The following is a 22274-nucleotide window of genomic DNA, read 5'->3' as shown; positions in this document are numbered from 1 at the left end:
ACTAGTAATTTCCTATACAAACATGTGTTCTACTATTTCTGCATAATAATCATCTGTTCTGTGCGCACGCGAGGGAACATGTATGCGCGCGTGCACGCGGCGTCATTTAAACAGCGTACAGTCAGGCAGTTCTGATATTACGAGTCTGCACCCGGCCCTGCCCTTAACAATTGTATGTATTGAGCTGTACTGTATTACCCATTCTGCAATCTGTTAATAAAATCAATCAATCAATCTACTAATGAACATGGGAGACACTCTCGAGTGCGTCTATATGGAGGAGTCTGTCACTGGTTGCAACGGTGACTGATGATTGATGACATATATAGATGATCTAGCAACTATCGAGCAAATCACTCGCCTGTCCGTTGCATTAAGTCTGGAGTCTATTTTATTCACATGGCAAACTCAAACACACCCTGGCACATATGGCACGTCGTGAGTGCGAGCTTTCCATAGCTAAAACCGTCCCACCTCGCCTGCCTTTTCTCACTGCAGCTCAGTCTGATGAGCAGAGCGGACTGACTTGACTTGAGGACAAACCTTTACCACACACTTTATCCACACACGGGATTTACTTTGGACAATTCGCTCTGCAGCAGAGGATAGCACACATTTGCAACTCACAATCAGCGGACAATGTTTCTCTTGCAATACACAGGTAGGCTTACATTTCAAGTTGTATCCTGCTCTCGCTCTCTGTTCTGGCTTTCTTTCGGTGGTGTCGCTGTTCATGTGCGCCGCTTCTAGTTCTGACATTTGCGTGCGGGGGGTTTGAAGCTGGAGGACTGACTGGTACAGTACATCATTTTGTATGCAGTATGGTGTTGGCTAAAATGTATCGCTTAAATATCCGTTATCGCACTAACCTGGCATTATCGTTTTTTATATTTTAATACCGTCATATAGCACACTGTTGCTTGATCTGTTCTGTCCGTTTTGTCGGGCGTATTTACCTGCTGAGGCAGGAGGTAACAGATGCAACAGCCAGGGTTATTTTATTCCACTATCGTGGCTTTTGGTGAATACTTCTTGTGCTTTGTGATTCCTTTGCCCGTTGCCTCTTAGCCTATGCACAAGGGATAAGTGCGGTAGCCTGCCTTACAAACAGGCTGCAGCCGTTTATGGGTGAAGTTTTCAGAGATGGGCTGAGTCGCCGTCGCGGGATGACTGCTATTGCGTTTTCCAAATTATCTAATGATGTTGCTGCGACGCCGACCGGCAACATCTACTGAATGTCATTGTAATTAACATGCCTGTGATTAAATGGCTTGCTATGTGAGAGTTGTTGTTTATGAATGGCATAAGCACCTTGCTATGAAGCAGCTGATTAAAGTCACAGTCTCACAAATGCCCCGTGATCACAAATGCCCCCCCCCCCCCTCCATGCAACCGGCGCTCTAGCTTTTTTTGTTTAGTCATTGTAAATAATGTGTCATAACTTTTTATGTGGATATTTATAATTGTTTCCTCCTTTTGGACAATACACCAAACAACAAAAGCTTTAATTGCAACTACAGCTAGATCCATTTCAAGCCTGCATAAGTATTTCAGTAAACTTATTGGTGACATGCATTCAGAAGCATACAGTACGTCTCAAGTGCTATTTCAATAGTCTTCTGGAAAGCAACGTCTCAACACAAGTAAGTCAAGCATCAATCACCAGCCTCACTCATTTAGGGTGGGAAATAATAAAGAATGATTTGCACGTGGCTGGTAAATCTTTCTGGGGGTGGGCAACAGTGGATCAGGAGGTAGAGCACAAGAGCAGTCGTCTGGTAATCGTATAAGGTTCCAGATTTGATTCCAGCCCCTATACCGGCAGCATGTCCAAGTGTCCTTGAACAAGACACTTAACCCCTAACTGTTCAGGTATACGCACCGTGCATGCCATGGTTACTGTACCTCCGCCGTCGGTGTGTGAATGTGTGAGTGAATGGGTGGATGTGAGGCATAAGTTGTCCTTTGGATAAAAACTAAACGCAGTCCATTTACTGTAAGGGCAACCTAACAAGAGTTTCAAGTTTCTTTAATAGTTGTCATACAGAAGTACAGAATACTTTCATACAAAATGCTTCTTACTGTTACGCTCCAGAGACTGTGCTAGACAAGATAGTATCAAATAACATAGTATAGCATGTAAATTAGAAGTAGAAAATGAGGTCACAGTGTTCAGTATAGACATATGTACAATGTTCGATGCAGAATAGACGTAACTGAGTTACCATATAATATACAATACTATGCAGTGTACTAATGTACAATATTATATAGTGCAAAGCAGAAATGCAGAAATGGGATGAGGTACAATTTAGGTACAATTTACAGTAAGGTGTTCGAGTTGTAGTGCAATCCTTCATCAATAAATATAAAGTGTGGGGAGTGGGTGCTACAGTGTGTTTGTTTAAAGTGAGTGTGTGCTATAAAGTGTGGGGAGTGGGTGCTACAGTGTGTTTGTTTAAAGTGAGTGTGTGCGTGTGGATGTGTGTGCTATGTGCGTGCTATGTGCGTTTGATGGTTGTTGTTGTGTAGTGTTCATTGTTCGTTAAGCAGCCTGATGGCCTGGGGATAGAAGCTTCTTCTGAGTCTTTCTGTGCTCGCCTTGAGACTCCGGTATCGCTTGCCTGACCGCAGCAGTTCAAAGAGGCAGTTGTTCGGGTGGCTCGAGTCCTTAATAATTCTCTTAGCCTTCCCCCTGCACCGCTTGTTGTAAATGTTCTGGAGGGTGGGGAGCCCCCCTCCGATTGTGCGTTCGGCTGAACGTGTCACTCTTTGTAGTCTGCTTCGGTCTTGTGCAGTGCTATTCCCAAACCAGGAGGTGATGTTGCCAGTCAGGATGCTCTCTATTGTACATGAGTAGAAGTTCTTAAGGATCTTCTGACTGACTTGGAACTTCCTTAGGTGCCTGAGGAAGTAGAGGCGTTGTCGTGCCTTCTTCACAACACTGTCAATGTGTGTGGTCCATGTCAAGTCCTCGGATATGTAGGCTCCGAGGTACTTAAAGTTGTTGACTCTCTCAACCGGTGCCCCGTCGATGCTGAGGGGGCTGTAGTCCTTGACCCCCGACCTCCTGAAGTCCACAATCATCTCCTTTGTTTTGCTGACGTTCAGGGAGAGGCTGTTTTCCTGGCACCATCCCGCCAGGACCTTGACCTCTTGAGGTCAAGAAACGCTGAAACGCTGCCAGTGAGGGAATACTGGGTGAAGCTCTTTCCTACGCGTGATGCTTGTTGATAATAAAATGATGTCTTCTCCTTGGTTACTGTTGAGAGTTTTTATTACTACTTGCAGTGTGGACAAATATAAGCATACAAAATAAACTCAAAAAGTGACTCAATATAACTGAAAACAAACAAATGAGCACGGTAAAAAGATAGTGTGGCTTCCCTGTGATAATTACCCAATTTCCCTGCCGCTGCACACCTGTGAACACATACATAAGACTGCACCTGAGCGCACATGAGCCCCGCCTCCTGTGCCCACTGCCAGCTAATTGGTCAACACTTTCATGGTGACACGGTGCCTTCATACAATAACATAACGTCAGAAAATCATTAAATTGGCTACAACATTTACCATTGACCATTTCTACTCCAGCCACATTGACAAGTCCGATTATTACTAGGCCTACTTTCCTAGGGTTTGGGAAGCTGAGGTGAGGTCCCATTTCTGGTGCAAGTCAACTGTGTGAAAAGCTGCCAAACAAGCACTTTTGGTGAACGTATTTGGTGTTACTTTGAACTTTGAAATCAGTAATCGATTACTCACGTCCACCCCTAATGTATACTAATATGAAGAAGTTCCTGTCCTGCTCATAATTGCTATAATTGATTGCCTTATTTTACTCCAAAGCTCCAAATGAGTGAACCCTATATATAGCAGAGACAACTATGGCAGATAAAAGCTTCACGAGAGCAGAGAGAAAGACCTAAGAGAGTGTGTATGTCTATCTACAGCAGTGCTTCATGATTTCAGCTCACTTTGGCCATAGGATAGGATAGTAGCACTGTAGCATAAACTAGAGAGGCGGTTCACAGAAACACAATGCTGATTTATTTTGGACACAATCTCACATTCCAATACTGTAGACAGCTATTGAGAGTTAATGAGCTTGAATATGTCCTCCATTGATTTCATCGAAGGACACTGAGTCCTTGTGTTAATTATAGCTCAAAATTATGTAGATGGAAAAAAATACCAATCCCTCTTTCAGTCCCTATTGCTATTTTTTATCTACATAATTCCATTGAGCTTTAATTAGCACAACATACAGTGGCATCATTGGAGAACATACTCAAACTTAATAACTCTCAGTATGTCAAACTAAATGATTGTGTGCAAGTCTGTTTATACAATAATTTTGCGATATGTGTTAGATTATTAAATCAGTATTGTTTTTGGTGAAGTCTCCCTTTAGGACAGAACACAGAGTGAAATATTGTGGAATATGAGCAGATTTAGCAGTTTAGGAAAATCTCTTTTTTTAATTGGGTGACAGAGGGAGCCTTTTGCTCACATTTCAGCAGTAAAGTGGGCTTCTTGATATAATGAGATAAGACACCCAGCACACAGACTGTTCTCCCTGTTACCGTATGCAGATGATACAGGAGCAGGGCTGCATGTACCACCAGACTCAAGGACAGGCTTTACAGATGCAGCTCTCAGGACTCTGAGCTCTGCTCTGCTACTGCGGTAATCATGCACCATTAACCTGGCAGTGGCGTTAACGATACTGCGTCCTTGCCAAACTTTCCCCCACTGTACCGAAAACCCATACTGAACCGTGACTTAAAAACTGAGGTACTTACCGAACCGTGGTTTTTGTGTACCATTACACCCCTAGTGTGTATGTATGTGTAGCTCTTTTTTCCCCATGGCCATGTGCATTCTGCAAAGACCCGCTCCGCTCTGCCTTTGATTGGCGCTGATCATCACCCTGACATTCTTATTCGCTGAGGTCCTAAACTCTGGAACACTCTTAAGGAGGTTGTTGACCTCAATGATGAACTTATCTATATATAAAAAAAAACAATTAAAATCTAATTTAATTTCATCATAAATCATCAACACATTAAGTTACTCCTGTGCATCAGTATTACATCTAAATGTATGGCTGTTTGTTCTTTTTCTTCATTATATACTGTTCATATGTTATTCTCATCTCCTTTGCCTTCTTGTACTTAAAAACAAAATATATATATAAATTGTTCTTGTTATTGACTCGTGTCAATCTTCCATGTTTTCGCTATAGTGTCTGCCTTATGTCTCTGATCTTGTTTTGAGTTTATTTTTTTTATGTTTACATGTATTTCATGTATTTCATTTCATTTCATGAATTTCATTTCATTTCATGTATTTCATGTATATATGTTTATGGACAATGGGATGGGAGTGGAACGTTGTACAAGCCCTTCGGGCTTCGTTCCCTCCTAGCACTGTTTTCTTTTTAAATAATGTGCTAAATAAATAAACTAAACTAAACGGGGTAAACAAAATAGCCATGTGCAACTGTGAAACCTGAAACCGTGCCCACTCCTCATTGAGCGACACCACAAGTTCACTTAGTAGCTACAAGCTCGTAATTGAATTAAAATGAAGAGAACTATAGATAAACTTTTTGTAAAGAAAAATGTTGCGGTGCTTGTACCCGTCTTATTCCTGTTTACAATCATTTACATAACATCTTAACACTTTGAGTGCCAACAACGAGAATTCTCGTTATTTCATGCCAACCGCTCAGTGCCAACTACGAGAAATCTCGTTATTAATCGTTATTTTTTTTCCATACATTTTTCATCAATCCAGCCTCACGTTACCAACGTCGGTCCCCTCTATGATGGATGTTATCTCCCTGCAGCCCAACGCTCTTTGCTCCCCAGAAACCGCTGGCTCTGTGCTGTTCCCCCTGAGCCCCTGCTGCCACTTTCGGGACCGGGACTGTCTGCCGTCGCCCCCTCGCCTGGCCCTGCTCCCCTTGGGCCGACACAGGACCCCCCGCATCATCGCTGTATTCCACGGGCCCGCAGGCCGAGCGGTGGTGTGTGTTTTGATGTCCTTCGCCGGCTGGAGCGCGCCCCACCGTCGGCTAGCCCAGAGCTAAACTTCCACTTAGCCCTGTTGAATGCTAGGTCGATAGCCAACAAAACGTTCATTATAAACGACTTCTTCACCTCCCGTGGCCTGGACTTCATGTTCATTACCGAGACGTGGCTCCAAGTTGGCGAGCTACTGCCGCTCTCCGAATCCCCCCCCCCCCCCCCCCCCCCGATTGCACTTTATTTATTTTTTGATCCACTTTTTCTCCCATTTTTTTATTTTTTCTCCCATCCCAATTTTCATATCGTCCAATTCAACCCTCCCCTGTCTTTGAACGTTGTTTCTTGCCTCCCACAAGCCGGCTGCAATGTGGACTAAGTCATGCATAGCACGAGTCCCCTCCGATACTCGAGGTAACAGCCGTCGCATCTTTTCACCTGCGTGGCTCGATCTTTCAGCGTCGGGGGTCTGGGCTTTGGAGGAGCCCCGCCCCCGTCGCTTCTTGATTCTACTGTGCAGGCGCACCAACTGACCTGTAGGAGTCGCTGTCCACAACGCCCGATCCCCACCCTTAAGTTTCCCTCCCCCCTAATACGGCCAATGTGTATTACTGTGGACGACCAGCTAAACTGAAAGCAATGTGGAGAGCGGGGCTCGAACAGGAGGCATCCTGTTCGAGCCTAGTCTCCAGCATTCGTTGCGAGCGCCTTGCCCACTGCGCCACGTAGCCGCCCCCGATTGCACTTTCTTCAACACCCCTCGCTCCTCTGGCAGAGGGGGTGGAATAGCCTCAGTGTTCAAATCCACTCTCCACTGCCGCCTCTCACAGCCGGCAGCGAAATACGCTAGTTTCGAAGTTCAATCTTTTTAACTAAACTTGTCATCCGTCGTGTTCTGCGCCGTCATATACCGCCCGCCTAAATACAACAAGGACTTTTTAAATGACTTCATGGACTTCCTCTCCGGACTGATGGTTAGATACGATCACATTCTCCTATGCGGCGATTTTAATATCCATGTGTGTTGCGAATCACATCCCCTGTCGCGAGATTTCCTAAATCTCATTGACTCTTACAACCTCACCCAATCTGTCACAGCACCAACGCATGAAAAAGGACAGACACTTGATCTCGTTCTGTCATTTGGACTATCTGTCAATATAATTGATATATGTGCTGCTGCTTTTTCTGATCACTCACCTATTGTTTTCTCCACTAAAATCCCTTGCTATTTCCCCTCATGTACATAAAAATCCTGCACGTTTACCTCTGACACTGCTGCCCACTTTTCTGATGCCTTCTCCACAGGGACCGAAACTAAAGCCTGCCGCCCGCCAGGGGCGGGCTGTTTTTACCTTTGGCACATGACACTTAGAGGGCTGCCCGCCGTGTGGCGTGTAGACGTGTAGTTCATAACTTCATAACGATACTCTTGTGCGAGTACAGATTATAGCCGCTCGTCTTTTTTTTCTCCGCCGCGAGATCGTTAAAAAACTACAAGTCCCACATCGCACTAGGTCCAATCACAGTAGAGTGACGTGACTGGTTTCATGAGAAAAAAAGCAAATGACCAATCGGAAGATATCATTTGGCTTGTTTACTTCCATCTGCTCTAGTCTATATCGGACCTCCAAGAGTCTAACGTTACTGTTTAAACAATGACCCAGTCAACTATTCACTTTTAGTTTAATACATGACGAGGCATTGTCTAACGGTATCTAGCTGGCTAGCTACTGATAGCTGCTGATATCAACAAATTCTCCAGCAATAGTCTACTCGAGTGCATAATACCTCCGGTCCATAATACCACAAACATAGCCACAACACTAGTAAACAAACTACCCTCCCACTCAGGGCTTTATGGGGTAGAACACATAGTAGCTTACTACAAAAACCTAGGGGTCCGCAAGGACGACTTTAAGCTGGAAATGGTAACAACAGATGAGGTACTCAATAAACTGAGCGCCCTCCAACCTAACAAGGCCACTGGCCATGACAACATCCCCTCCAAATTCCTCAGAGACTCAGCAGCCGCCATCACCCCAATCATCACACACATAATAAACCTCTCCATAAAACAGGGACACGTCCCCAAGGACTTCAAAATTGCGAGGGTGACCCCTCTGCACAAAAAGGGCAGCAAATTAGACCCAGGCAACTACCGCCCTGTTTCTATTCTCACCTCCATCGCGAAAGTCATGGAAAAAATAGTCTACGAACAGGTCGAAAAGTACCTAGCGGAAAAAAATCTAATCTACGAATTCCAATCTGGCTTCAGAACATCCCACTCCACTGACGCATGCCTTCTCTATTTGAATGACCACATCAAACAAGAGGTGGACGCAGGCAAATACTGCGGCATGGTCATGCTGGACCTACAAAAGGCCTTTGACACGGTCAATCACTCCATTCTGATTGACAAGCTAAAAGCAATTGGTTTTGATAGTCTATCAGTGAGCTGGATGCAATCCTACCTTGAGGGGAGGGAACAGATGGTGGAGGTAAACGGTACCCTATCCCCCCCCCTCACAGTGAGCTGTGGTGTTCCACAAGGAAGCATACTAGGACCGCTACTGTTCCTAATTTATGCAAATGACATGTCGTCAGCTTGTGACTGCAACTTGTTCCTGTTTGCGGACGACTCAGCCCTGCTGGTCTCTGACAAGAACAAGTTACAGGTTGAAAAAACCCTCAGCTCGGAACTAGGCAGAATCTGCATATGGCTCGCTGATAACAAACTATCATTACACATGGGCAAAACAGAGTCCATTCTCTTCGGTTCAAATAACAAACTCAGCAAGACCGACGGCTTCTCAGTTACAGTGGGTGACAATATTGTCACAAGGAAAGATGAAATTACCTACCTGGGTTCCATCCTAGAGGCTAATCTCTCCTGTGACAAAATGGCATCCAATGTAATAAAAAAAGTCAACCAACGAACTCGATTCTTGTACCGGATCTCCTCTCTGGTAAACAAGAATACCCTGAAGACTCTGGCAGGAGCACTCATTCAGGGGTACTACGACTATGCTTGCACCTCATGGTACCAAAGCACCTCAAAGGCGCTAAAAACAAAATTACAAACATCTCAAAACAAACTGGTCAGACTACTGCTTGACCTTACTCCTAGAACCCACCTCACCCCTGCCCACTTTGACAACCTAGGATGGCTTAGAGTAGACGACAGAGTACAGCAACTTGCAATGGGCCTGGTCTACAGGATACACTACACGACCAAGGTACCCATGTACATGTCAAAATACTTCCCAAAGGTCAGTGAATACCACGATCACAACACCAGAGGGAGCTCCACAAATCATGTTAAACCCAGATTCGGCTCAAATAAGGGACTAAACACGTTTCGCAATTATGCCACATCAATGTGGAACGCCCTACCCAAAGCTGTAAAGGAATGTGGATCACTACCCACTTTCAAAACCTCTCTCAAGGGACACCTACGGGAGACTGCAATTCAACACTGGCCCCTGTAAATATCCTAACCCAACCCCCTCCAATGTACAGTCATTTACCTAGTATGGTTTTGTCAATAGTCCAATGTACAATTTTGTTTGTTTGTACAGTGTCTCCTCCCCCCCCCCCCTCAATGTACAGTTTTACTTGTTTATACAGTGTGCCCCCCCCCCCCCCCCCCCAACCACCTCCAATGTAAATTACCCAGTATGGTTGTCAATATCCCAATGTACCCAACCCCCCCCACCCAACCTCCTCCAATGTACAGTTTCTACGTCAAATGTATATACTCCCTTTTCTTGACTCCTTCTGTATCACAAACAGTACTGTATTTGCAAATCTGGTATGTCATAAATGTATAGATGTAGCAGTACTGACTATCTGTATGTCATGTATATCATATATGTCCTGATTAATTGAAAATGGGGGACCCTGATGTAAACAAGACGAAAGTCTTTCTCTGGTCTGCATCCCCTTAACAATTGTGTGTATTGAGCTGTACTGTATTGTACCCATTCTGCAATCTGTTAATAAAGTTTTCAATCAATCAATCAATCAAGTCCCTCGTTAGCTAGCTTAGCTAGCTCACGTTGATCCATATGTCCCAGTAAACTAAATTGTCTTAACGTTATCTACCGGGCTAGCAGTAGCTACAGATAGCTCCTGATATCAATGTCTTATAACATTGATTGAATGCGTATTCTAGCTGAGGGCATGTTGAATGTTGCAACTGAGGGGTACAATTCCCTGACTGTATGGTTAGATATGATACTTACTACCACTACCTCTTGTACTTTAGACTCTGGCCACCCAGTACTAGGTATGAATATGTTGAACACTCCCACCTGATAAACGGATCCAACACAAATGTACCAAATCGAAAGTTTGAGTTTTAATACATAGCAAAAGGTATGTACAACGATCACTTAATTACATTTATGATTTGAAATAGTATGCACTTTTATGGCAAATGAGTATTCGTAGGTAGATCAATATCGAATGTCCAATCTCTGATTGCGCAGGAAGCAAATATACAACCTGGAATATTTAGGGAACAATAGCGATGATACTTGAATGATTATATAGCTGGATACACTAGGGGAAGGTTCCGACTGCTTGTAGGACAGCTGGAAGGGGGGGGGGGGTTAGAGAGTCACTGGCTGGATCCCGTCTGGCCGAGGGTATCTTGGGAGAGTCCACAGTTGTGCGACACGGTGCCCAACGATCCTCGATCCACAGATGAATGCAGTTGGACCCTCTGTGGCCGGCGTCCTCCGGTCCACGACGGAGAGACGTGAGGCGACCTCACTGTGCAGAGCGCCATCTCACCTGTCGTCCTCTCCGGGGGGGGTATTTCCAACACACCGCAGTGTTGGCCTTTATCCATAGAATAATCAAAGTACTCAAAGCATAATCCAAGCCGGGGAAGGCTAGCCGTCGTCGGTAGAATAATCCAATATACAGGTCCACTCGCTCTTTGGCCTGGAGCTCCTCGGGTGCAGCTTCACGTGGGGTCAACCACCCTGGATAAGCGTCCAGCTGATGCCCGAAACGATGGGGGTGCTGATTACTATAGAACTCTTACCGCACGAGGCACTATATATGAATAGACTATTATTAGCTTAATAGAATACGTCCAACTCGACGATATAGTGCCAAATATGACTATTCAAATATTAATATACACGATGTCTCAATGCCGATACTGGGCCGAATTGGCCTTACTGCCCACACGTGGTTCGCGGGGAGGCTTTTGCGTCCGTCACTCTGTTGGAGGGTAAGGAACTGGACTAAAGAAAGTTCTACTTTAATAGCGCAGTATATATACGCACTATGAACAAATAGTACCATTAGTGGTGCGGTAGACATATTCCTACGCGGAACTAGGACTTGTCCATACATGTTGAGCGGTACGATTGAACTTGGTCTGAGGGGTATGGCGACCTGGCACCAAGGTCTCGTCCAATGGTAGAATGGAGACTATTATGGGATGTTCAGTATACTAGAAGGGATATTCAATGCATATTGTACAAGGAATATACAAGGGATATCAGGGGATATACAAATACAATTAAATATATATAAATAAATATATATATTCGGTTTAATCTGATCCTTCAGAACAGCCGCCCCCTAATTGGTCCCAACCTAATTAGTTAAGCAGAGACAGATTAACCGCACTGTCTACCACTCAAGGGTTCGCTGTAAGGGTCAGTCAACTCACAAAGTCATAGGGTCATGGTCATCATCGATTGTGTCTGGGAGTCGGGGCAGTTCTATGAGCCTCGCCACAGGACGGGTGTAAGTGCGCCCTTGGACGAGTACTTCAGCTGCTCGGACCTTGCCATCGGCACCGGTGATCACTTTGCTTACGCGGCCAGCCGGCCACATAGCTCTGGGTAGTGACTGGTCAATAATCATGACGACTGTTCCTTCCGTCAAATTGTCTCTCTCTTTTACCCACTTCTGGCGGGTCTGTAGAGACGGTAGGTAGTGCAGTAGGAAACTGCTCCAAAACTTGTCGGCTAATACTTGGCTGTACCTCCACATTCGTCGGCCGTTCGCTTCTTCAGGCCGGTACATTGTCTGGGGTAACGCGGGATCTAGCCGCCCCATAAGGAGGGTGTTGGGGGTGACTGGGTCGACATCTGCTACATCACTGGAGACGTAACCGAGGGGCTTTAAGTTCAATACTCCCTCAATCTCCGTGAGGACTGTCATTAGGACTTCTTCCGCCACAGTCTGGGCCCCAAGTACTGCGTACAGGGCTGTCTTTATAGAACGTACTTCTCGTTCCCAAGTTCCACCGAAGTGGGGTGCGTTTGGGGGGTTGAATTGGAAGTCAATCTGGGCTGGAGCGAGGTGGGTCTTAAGTTCTGGGCCCATAGCTTGGAAGCTCTCCCTCAGCTCTCTTTCTCCGCCTTTGAAGTTTGTCCCGTGATCGGACAATAATGTAGACGGTTTTCCTTTCCGTGATGTGAATCTTCGGAAGGCCATAAGGAATGAGTCTGTGCTCATGGTCGGAAGGAGCTCGATATGTATCGCTCTGGTGGTCATGCATTTGAATACAATACCCCACCGCTTCTCGGTGCCTCTTCCTTTCTTTATGTGCAGCGGGCCAAAACAGTCCATGCCTGTTGAGTGGAATGGCTTGTCGCCGAGTCGGAGGCGACATAAAGGTAGGTCGGCCATCCGTGGTATGCTGGGCTGCGCGCGCCACTTTCGGCAGTCTAGACAGGTTCGCTGGAAGCGTCGCACCGCCTCTCTTCCTTGAAGTATCCAGTAACGACGTCTGATCTCCGCGAAGACTCTCTCTGCTCCTGCGTGGTGTACATCCTCGTCGTATTTCTTTATAATCAGCTCTGTGACCTTGTGTCGGCTGTTCAATACGATCGGGTACTTAATGTCATCCGGTAAATTGGGGGCTCTCCGCAGGCGACCACCCACTCTGATGAGGGTATGTGTGTCACTCTCGGGGGCCAGATGAATCAATCTGCTGTCTGATGGGACGGGCTTTCCTCCCTGTAGACAGTCTAGTTCATCGGGGAACGAGTCTCTCTGGGCTCGTTGCAGTAGAAGCAGTTCTGCTTCCTCGTAGTCAGCTGCTGACATATCAGCGGGGGACTGAATCTCTGGGTGGTGCCGCAGGAATGTCCGTTGCTGCGCACTCTCTATGGTAATGCAATCGTCTATGTTGGGGTCTGCGGAGACAACAGTGCTCAATCCACAGAACATAGGTTTCTTATTCTCAGCCTCCTCGTCACTTGCTTCCCTCGGGGTGGGCGTGGGCCAATCTCCTTCCGGGAGCTTGAGGAATGCTGGTCCGTCACTGTAGATGTTACGACGGGTTAAGTCATCTAGGGACATTCCCCGGGTGATGACGTCAGCTGGGTTGTGTTTTGTATCAACATAGCGCCAGTTTGCTTCTCCGGTTAACTCTCCGGTTAACTCTTGAATCTCAGTGACTCTGACTCCCACGAAGACTTTGTATTTGCATGAATCCGATTTGATCCAGGCGAGTACTGTCGTGGAATCTGACCACAGGATTGTTCTATGCACCGGAATGGTGAGCTCACGTTGGATGAGCGTGGCTAGATGCGCTCCTGCGAGGGCTGCGCAGAGCTCTAGACGTGGGATAGCCTGTTGCTTGCGTGGGGCTATTCTCGAGCGGGCGAGGATGAATGCTGTGTAGATCTCTCCCCCCTCTTCTTGGGCCCGCAAGTAGGCTACTGATCCGTAGGCGACCTCGGAGGCGTCACTGAAGACGTGTATATCCATTTTACATGTCTCTGGCCTCACCGTGGGTGGGAAGTAGCTTCGGCGTATATTAACGCCTGGGAGTGAGTGGAGTTCCATCTCCCACTCTCTCCAGGTGGATGTAAGGTGTGCGGGAATGGGGTCGTCCCAGCCCTGGTCCTTGTCCCACAATGCTCGTACAATCATCTTTGCCCTGGTGGTGTACGGTAGTATACATCCTAACGGGTCATATTGTCGGGCGAGTGTTCTGTACACACTCCGTCTGGTGGTCGGTATTGCCGTCGACCTTCCCTGCTCCGTGGTCAGGGGTTTGTGTCTATAGTGGAGCGAATCTGTTTTGAAGCGCCACACTAGTCCTAGTGTCATCTCTTGGGCTTCTCCTGGGATTGTGGCCATCCAGGTCTCGCTGCTCGCTGCCTTGTCCTCGGAGGAGAGGCTGCGCAGTACGTGCGGATCGCTGCTGGCCCACTGCCTGAGATCAAAGCCGCCTTTGATCAGAGAGGCGCGGAGTTTAAGTAGGAGAGCCTCGGCTTCTTCCTGGGTCGAAACGCTTTGTAGACAGTTATCTACGTAGAAGCTGTTCTTCACACTGTGTCGGACCTCTTCGTCCGCTGCTGGGTCCTCTGCGACATGTCTCTGTAGTGCAAATGTAGCACAGCATGGGCTGCATGTAGTTCCGAAAGGGAGGACTTCCCATTGGTAGATGGCTGGGTGCTCATCTCCTGGCCTCTCTCTCCATAGGAACCGCAACAGGGGCTTGTCCTCCTCTACTAATCTCACCTGCAGGAACATCCCTTTGATATCCCCGCTGATAGCCACCTTGTCCTGGCGGAAGCGGAGTAGTACGCCTAGTAGGGAGGGGCCGAGTGTAGGACCGGGCAATAGCTCTTTATTCAGATTTTGGGATCCGATCTGGTAGCTGCAGTTAAACACGATGCGGTCTTTGCCGTTGTGATGAACCTTGTGGTGGGGCACGTACCACGATTCAGTCGTCTGGTCGGCCTCTTTAATGTCAATCTTTGTGACGTGTCCCGCTGTGATGAGCTTCTCAATCTCAGCGCGGTATACACTTTCTTGGGCGGGGTCCTTGGCTAAGCGCCGCTCTGTGTTTAGTAGGTACCGCTCTGTGGCGTCTTTCTTTGCGTGAAAGGTAGGCATCCCTTCCCGCCGCAGGAGTGGCATGGCGTATCTCAACACGCCGCTGACTGGGACTCTCTTTGTTCCCGTCTCGAGGAGGTTAATGGCGTAGATGTCGTCTTTAGAGCGAATGTCTTTCTTTTCGTTCTTAAAGGGCATTTGTTCTAAGGTCCATAGCCTCTCTACATGCTGCAGGAGTGCGGTGTCTCCCTCTGTGACTCGAGAGTGGAGACAGCTAGTGGCTGTGGTTCGGTTGAGAGATTTGGCGAGTGGGCCTTGGAGAGTCCATCCTAGGCGGGTCTCGACTGCTGCAGGACAGCCTCTGGGTCCGGTATGAACCCGGTCTATCGGGACAATGAGGTCTGCATGGTCGGAGCCTATCAACAGTGTCGGGGTAGCACCGTCTATGAGTGGGATCGGTAGCTTGCGTAGATGTACATATTTCTCCATCAGCTTGGCTACGGGGTATGTGTACCGCGACAGTCCTATTTCTTGGCTGGTGAAAGCGTCTGTAATCCTGTACCGTCGCTCGGGCTGGCCGCTTGCTGCGATAGAGAATGAGACATTCTCGCCCTTTATCGTTTTCAAATCTCTTCTTATTGTCCGAATTGTCATTTGGTTTTCGCTCCCCCGCAGCCCTAGCTGGGCCGCAGCGGACGCGAGCAGAAGGGTCTTCTCTGACCCGTCATCAAGGACGGCGTAAGTGTCCATGACTTTATTCTGGTAGCTCAATGTCACACGGACTACCTTTAAGAGCACTCTGGCTCCGCTGCTGCTGGCGGGGTCGATGTACATGACGCTTGCTTTGCTGCTTGATGGTGCGGGTGGAGGCCGCCGTCTGTTACTGTCGTGGAGTATGTCCAGATGGGCTCCATCGCACCGACTGCACTTTTTCTTTAAGCGGCATTCGGCTGCCATGTGTGATCGCGCACAGCGAAAACAGCGTCTGTTGGACTTTATCCATTGACTCGCTTCCTCCGCATTCATCTTGGGGAATGAGTCACATTGTGACAGCCAGTGTTCTTTCTCACAGTAGGGGCACACTATCTTCCACTTCTCCTTTCTTGAGGGGGTACTGTGGCTCCTACTGCTTGGCACTGACTCCGATTGGTGCATGACAGTCACCGATCTTCTTCCATCATTTAGTCTCCTGGTTCCTTCTCTGGAGCCAGGGGTGCTCCGTCCGAATGTATCTAGCCGTAAGCTGCTGACTTCTCTCGCCAGGAAGTCGGCTAGATCGAGGAGGTTCGGTTCGGGGCCATTAGGGTCTCGGTGGTCTCTCTGCCGCCTAAAGCGCTCCTGTCGGGCGGGCGGTAGCTTCTCCAAGATCCTCTCTACATTTGAGTTGGCGTATAGTTCATGCCTACCCTTTTCCCTCTGCGCTCCCAGCATCCCTACCAGGGACTGCACTCTGATGGACAGGTCGTCCAGTGCTCGATTGTCTGTTGCTGGGGGTAGGCGGTCGATGTGCCTGATCTCCTGGATCACGTAATCCCATATACGTCCATATCTCTGGTCCAACGCTACCAGCGCTGCGGTGTATGGGGTCGTGGAAGTGGCGTAGGCGAGCGCTATGTTGTGCGCGCGGGGTACCTTTAAATGCTTCAGTAGTATCGCGTATTTATGGCGTTCATCAATGACATCCACCAACATTGTCTCCAGACACATGCGGAGCTCCGTATACTGGGCCCGGTTCTCCTGGGTGAAGTCTGGTACCATAGGTGTGCCAATGTATGACGCGGATTGTTGATACATCGGCGAGCGTTGGGGGAGAGGCCTCCTAGGCGAGTCTCCTCCTGCTCCTTGGCGTGGGCTGGTACCGGCTGTGTACCATGGCCCGCTGGTCCAGGTGCTGTTCCTCGGTGCGGGTCGTGCTCACCCGTGAATAGCGTCGGGGGTCTGTAGCGCAGCTCCGCGGGGGTATAGCCTGGGCTGTACTGGACCTCCTGGTCCGGTAGAGTACTGTGCTGTCGTCGGGCGTGGTTCTCCTCCTCTTCCTCTTCGTCTTCCGTTAGGTCATCCAGGGCTTGTAGTCTCTGATTTAGCCTCTCCGCAGTGTATGCTGCTCCTTCCCGGTGGCTGGGTCTCGCTTGGACCGGTTGGGGAAGGGGGTCTGCGGGGGGTATAGACCTCGTCTGTTGGTCAAGTTCAGGGTCGCTTACTCGGCTAGGGGATGCCGCCCTGGAGTGATGTCTAGACGAGTTCCTGGAGCCTCTGGTGGAGGGAGGGGGTGTTGTCCTTCTGATCAGCTGTTCTATTAGTTGCGCTTGTGCTCTGTCGCGCTTGGTGAGATCCGATTCTCTCTGGGCACCGGTGGCGGCGCGCTGGGCGTCGGCCCGGTCTCTTGCCATATTCTCTTCCATCTGAATGCGTCTTATTTCCAGGCGTATGTGCTCTTCTTCGCTCCGTTGCTGTATCTGCAGTCGATCGCGTTCACCCTGGAGTCTATCGCGTTCAGTAGAGGCTTTCAGGCTGACGAGGAATGCCTGCTGTAGTGTCCTCTCTGCCTCGCTGGGAGAAGACGGTTGTATAGGGGAGCCGTCCCTTGGGGTACTCCGTGCGGAGTCTTGGAGCTCTATCTCCACGGTGCTCTCCTCATCTTCTTCCGTGCCGAGTTCTCTCTCGGTAGTGTTGTCTTCCTCCCGGGACTCGTCGGGGACTACTTCTTCGGTATTGGCGGGGTGTAAAGTCATGTCTGGTTCCCCCTGGTCCCCACCGTGAGCTTGGTCAGTTACATTAGAACCCATAGGGGCCTCTATGGTCGGGGTAGCCTGGTCGTTAGGGTTAGACATAATTTTACTTTCTAGTTTTACCGCGTTTACTGTTGGTAGAAGACTAGGTTGTTGACTGACAGCGTAAGCCTCTAGGTACTGAGGGAGCTGTCGTTTGCGCCGCGGGCGTTGTTGGTTAGGAGGATCGTTTCGTGGAGTGTTCATCATAGGCCATTTTAATATTAATAACACTATATTAATATTACACTGATTACCATCCGGCTCGAAGGACCAATTGTAACTGAGGGGTACAATTCCCTGACTGTATGGTTAGATATGATACTTACTACCACTACCTCTTGTACTTTAGACTCTGGCCACCCAGTACTAGGTATGAATATGTTGAACACTCCCACCTGATAAACGGATCCAACACAAATGTACCAAATCGAAAGTTTGAGTTTTAATACATAGCAAAAGGTATGTACAACGATCACTTAATTACATTTATGATTTGAAATAGTATGCACTTTTATGGCAAATGAGTATTCGTAGGTAGATCAATATCGAATGTCCAATCTCTGATTGCGCAGGAAGCAAATATACAACCTGGAATATTTAGGGAACAATAGCGATGATACTTGAATGATTATATAGCTGGATACACTAGGGGAAGGTTCCGACTGCTTGTAGGACAGCTGGAAGGGGGGGGGGGGTTAGAGAGTCACTGGCTGGATCCCGTCTGGCCGAGGGTATCTTGGGAGAGTCCACAGTTGTGCGACACGGTGCCCAACGATCCTCGATCCACAGATGAATGCAGTTGGACCCTCTGTGGCCGGCATCCTCCGGTCCACGACGGAGAGACGTGAGGCGACCTCACTGTGCAGAGCGCCGTCTCACCTGTCGTCCTCTCCGGGGGGGGTATTGGCCTTTATCCATAGAATAATCGAAGTACTCAAAGCATAATCCAAGCCGGGGAAGGCTAGCCGTCGTCGGTAGAATAATCCAATATACAGGTCCACTCGCTCTTTGGCCTGGAGCTCCTCGGGTGCAGCTTCACGTGGGGTCAACCACCCTGGATAAGCGTCCAGCTGATGCCCGAAACGATGGGGGTGCTGATTACTATAGAACTCTTACCGCACGAGGCACTATATATGAATAGACTATTATTAGCTTAATAGAATACGTCCAACTCGACGATATAGTGCCAAATATGACTATTCAAATATTAATATACACGATGTCTCAATGCCGATACTGGGCCGAATTGGCCTTACTGCCCACACGTGGTTCGCGGGGAGGCTTTTGCGTCTGTCACTCTGTTGGAGGGTAAGGAACTGGACTAAAGAAAGTTCTACTTTAATAGCGCAGTATATATACGCACTATGAACAAATAGTACCATTAGTGGTGCGGTAGACATATTCCTACGCGGAACTAGGACTTGTCCATACATGTTGAGCGGTACGATTGAACTTGGTCTGAGGGGTATGGCGACCTGGCACCAAGGTCTCGTCCAATGGTAGAATGGAGACTATTATGGGATGTTCAGTAGACTAGAAGGGATATTCAATGCATATTGTACAAGGAATATACAAGGGATATCAGGGGATATACAAATACAATTAAATATATATATATAAATAAATATATATATTCGGTTTAATCTGATCCTTCAGAACAAATGTGATTTGACAAAAGAACGGTAACGTTATAAATAGGTCCAGCTGCATCGCCGGAGAATCCTTGCATGCTGAATGTAGGGTCTAGCTGAATATAGGGTCTAGCTGCAGGGCCGGAGAATCCTTGCTGGAGGCGGAGGCTACTCAAGTATACACACAGACAGTGGAGCTGTTTGCAGATAGCAAGCATTTTGACTTATTGCGTGGTGGCGATGTCTCGCAGATAATACAACTACAAGTATGATTATATAATATATATTTTATTTAAAAAAATTTTTTTTATATAAAATATATATATATTTTTTTTTAATCAAAATCTTTTTGGCAGGTAAGAAATATGCTTGGCGGGTAGACTCCTCCCATCTACCCGCCACTGGCCGGTGAGTCAAAAAGTTAATTTCGCTCCCTGCTTCTCCAGCTCCCCAATATGTGTCTTAAATGCAAACAGTGTCCCAAATATCGATGATTATCTCTCCATGTTCAACGAGTCATGCACCGATATTTTAAATACTGTAGCACCTTTTAAAACTAAACGCATAAAATCCCTCCCCACACCCTGGCTAAATGAATCCACGTGTACTCTTAGATGTGCATGTAGACGTGCCGAGAGGAAGTGGAGGAAGGACAGGTTGCCTGTCTCCCTCCAAATCCTACACAGCGCTCTGTCCATCTACCAAACGGCTGTAAAAATTGCAAAAACAACTTACATTTCTAACCTAGTCACAACAAATTCAAATAAACCCCAGGCCTTGTTCAAAGTCCTAAACTCCCTCATCAACCCCTGTGCCACTCCCTCTGTCGTACCTTCATTAGCTCTATGTGAAGGCTTCCAACACTTCTTCATCAGTAAAGTCTCTGCCCTTAGATCTCTCTCCCCCTTGCCCCCCTCACCCCCCCCCCACCGTCCCTCCTCCCCCCCCCCACCCACTGCCTGCTGTTTTTGACCAGTTTGCCCCGGTCTCCCTCTCCTCCCTCTCCGATGCCATTAAACACCTGCGACCAACAAATTGCCCCTCAGACGCACTCCCCTCGCGCATCCTAAAGGAAGTGGTCTGACCCTGTCCTCCTCGCATTATTACCTCTACTAAACGCCTGCATCAGCACTGGATGTGTCCCGGCTGCCTTCAAGCATGCTGTGGTCCAGCCCCGGATAAAGAAGCCCAACCTCGATCCCCCTGTCTTTGCCAATTTTAGACCCATCTCACAATTACCATTTTTATCAAAAATCCTGGAGCGCAGTCTACATACAGCTACAATCATTCCTTGAACACAACAACATCCATGATAAATTCCAATCTGGCTTTAAACCATGACACAGCACTGAAACGGCCCTCCTCCGTGTCTTAAACAACCTGATCTCAGCTGCTGATGCAGGTAACTCATCCCTGCTACTACTCCTTGACCTCACAGCCGCCTTTGATACGGTAGATCAGGGGTGCCTAACCTTTTTTGAACCAAGATCTACTTTTTAATTTACCACCTAGCTGAGAGCTACCAGCCAAAATTGTATATTGTAAGCCGTCATTTGAGGCTTTATAAAAGCAGCATAATGAACACATCTGTCAGTGCCGAGTCCGACCTCATCTTAAATAACAAACAGCATTGCTTGTTGTAGTTAACAAGGAGAGGCAGAGTTGATTTTTTTTTTTTTTTATATAATCACATTTTATTAATCGAGATCTAATTGAAATCAGCCCGCGATCTACCTGTCGATCGCGATCGACTGGTTGGGCACCACTGCGGTAGATCATCACATCCTCTTAGCTCGCCTCGAGCATTACGTAGGCCTTAGGGGCAGCTTTCTTAGACTGGTTCCGGTCCTACTTAAGCAATAGGACCTTCTCTGTCCAACTTGGTGACTTCACTTCCTCTGTGGCCCCCCTCACCTGCGGGGTGCCCCAAGGCTCGATATTGGGTCCCACTCTCTTCCTCCTATATATACTCCCCCTAGGCCAGATCTTGGCAAAACATAACATCTCATTCCATTGTTTTGCCGATGACGTGCAGGTCTACCTCCCCTTAAAACCCACCCAAGGGAAAACAATAAAACCACTACTTGACTGCCTGGCAGAAATCAAGTGCTGGATGTCTGAAAACTCCCTGACACTAAACAAAGGGAAGACTGAGGTAATTGTTTTTAATAGTGCCCCCCCGGCCCCCCTCATTGACGCACTTGGTCCCCTGGGTTCAAACCTCTCCACCTCTGTCAGGAACCTCAGGGTCATCTTCAACAGCAATTTTAAATTTGACAAACAGGTCAGCGCCGTAGTCAAAAACAGTTTTTACCACCTTAGACTCCTGGCGAAGACAAAGGCATACCTCTCCCAAAGTAACCTAGAGACGGTGATACATGCCTTTGTCACCACTCGCCTCGACTACTGCAATGCCCTTTACACAGGCATCGAAAAAATCCCTGCTTCGCAGCCTACAACTGGTGCAGAACGCAGCCGCGCGCCTCCTCACCAAAACAAAAAAACATGAACACATCAGCCCAGGGCCCTGTTTCTCGTACCTGGTTCAACTAAGTCGATCAAGATGTCATTATCCAGATTCAGTTAACCCGATGTTTGAAGCCGGGATTTTCCTGTTCCTCGAAGGTGGATTCAGTCTCGTTAACTCGATTCAGACTTGAGACCCAGGCTAAGTGCGCGCGGCCGCTTCAGGTGAAAAGCCAGCACGTATCGATGGCAGAGATCCTGATTCTCTAACGGCATTGATTGATTAATTGATTTAAAACTTTATTGACAGATTGCAATACGGCTCAATCGCCTCGCCGACAAGTTAAATGCGTTATCTATAGGCTAATTTCAAGTCTCTCATTACCTCAATCAATCAGATTATATTTCTTTAAACTTGCCTGCTGGATTGAATAATCAAATGAGATCTTGCTAGCGAAAATAATTAGTAAAACTGTTATACAGAATAACGATACGGCTCCCTTACCCATTGATTGATGTATGGTCGATATTTTATTATCTTCTCT

At 47.5% G+C, this 22274-nt stretch overlaps 1 protein-coding gene across 1 annotated transcript in view; it reads left to right on the top strand.

Annotated features, from left to right (window-relative positions):
- Nucleotides 1–639: 639 nt before the first annotated feature.
- Nucleotides 640–22274, top strand: part of LOC311242959 (ecto-NOX disulfide-thiol exchanger 2-like) — a gene marked incomplete at both ends in the record, with an annotated part of 492204 nt that continues 470569 nt past the window's right edge. The window contains one exon of the mRNA XM_084332023.1: nucleotides 640–661. Coding sequence (XP_084188149.1) covers nucleotides 640–661 — 22 coding nt within the window. The remainder of the gene's footprint in view (nucleotides 662–22274) is intronic.

Source organism: Notolepis coatsorum, assembly GCF_963971535.1.
Source record: "Notolepis coatsorum genome assembly, chromosome: 16".
Lineage (NCBI taxonomy): Eukaryota > Metazoa > Chordata > Actinopteri > Aulopiformes > Paralepididae > Notolepis > Notolepis coatsorum.
Note: the sequence above shows the minus strand (reverse complement) of the source record. Positions and strands in the feature narration are given on the sequence as shown.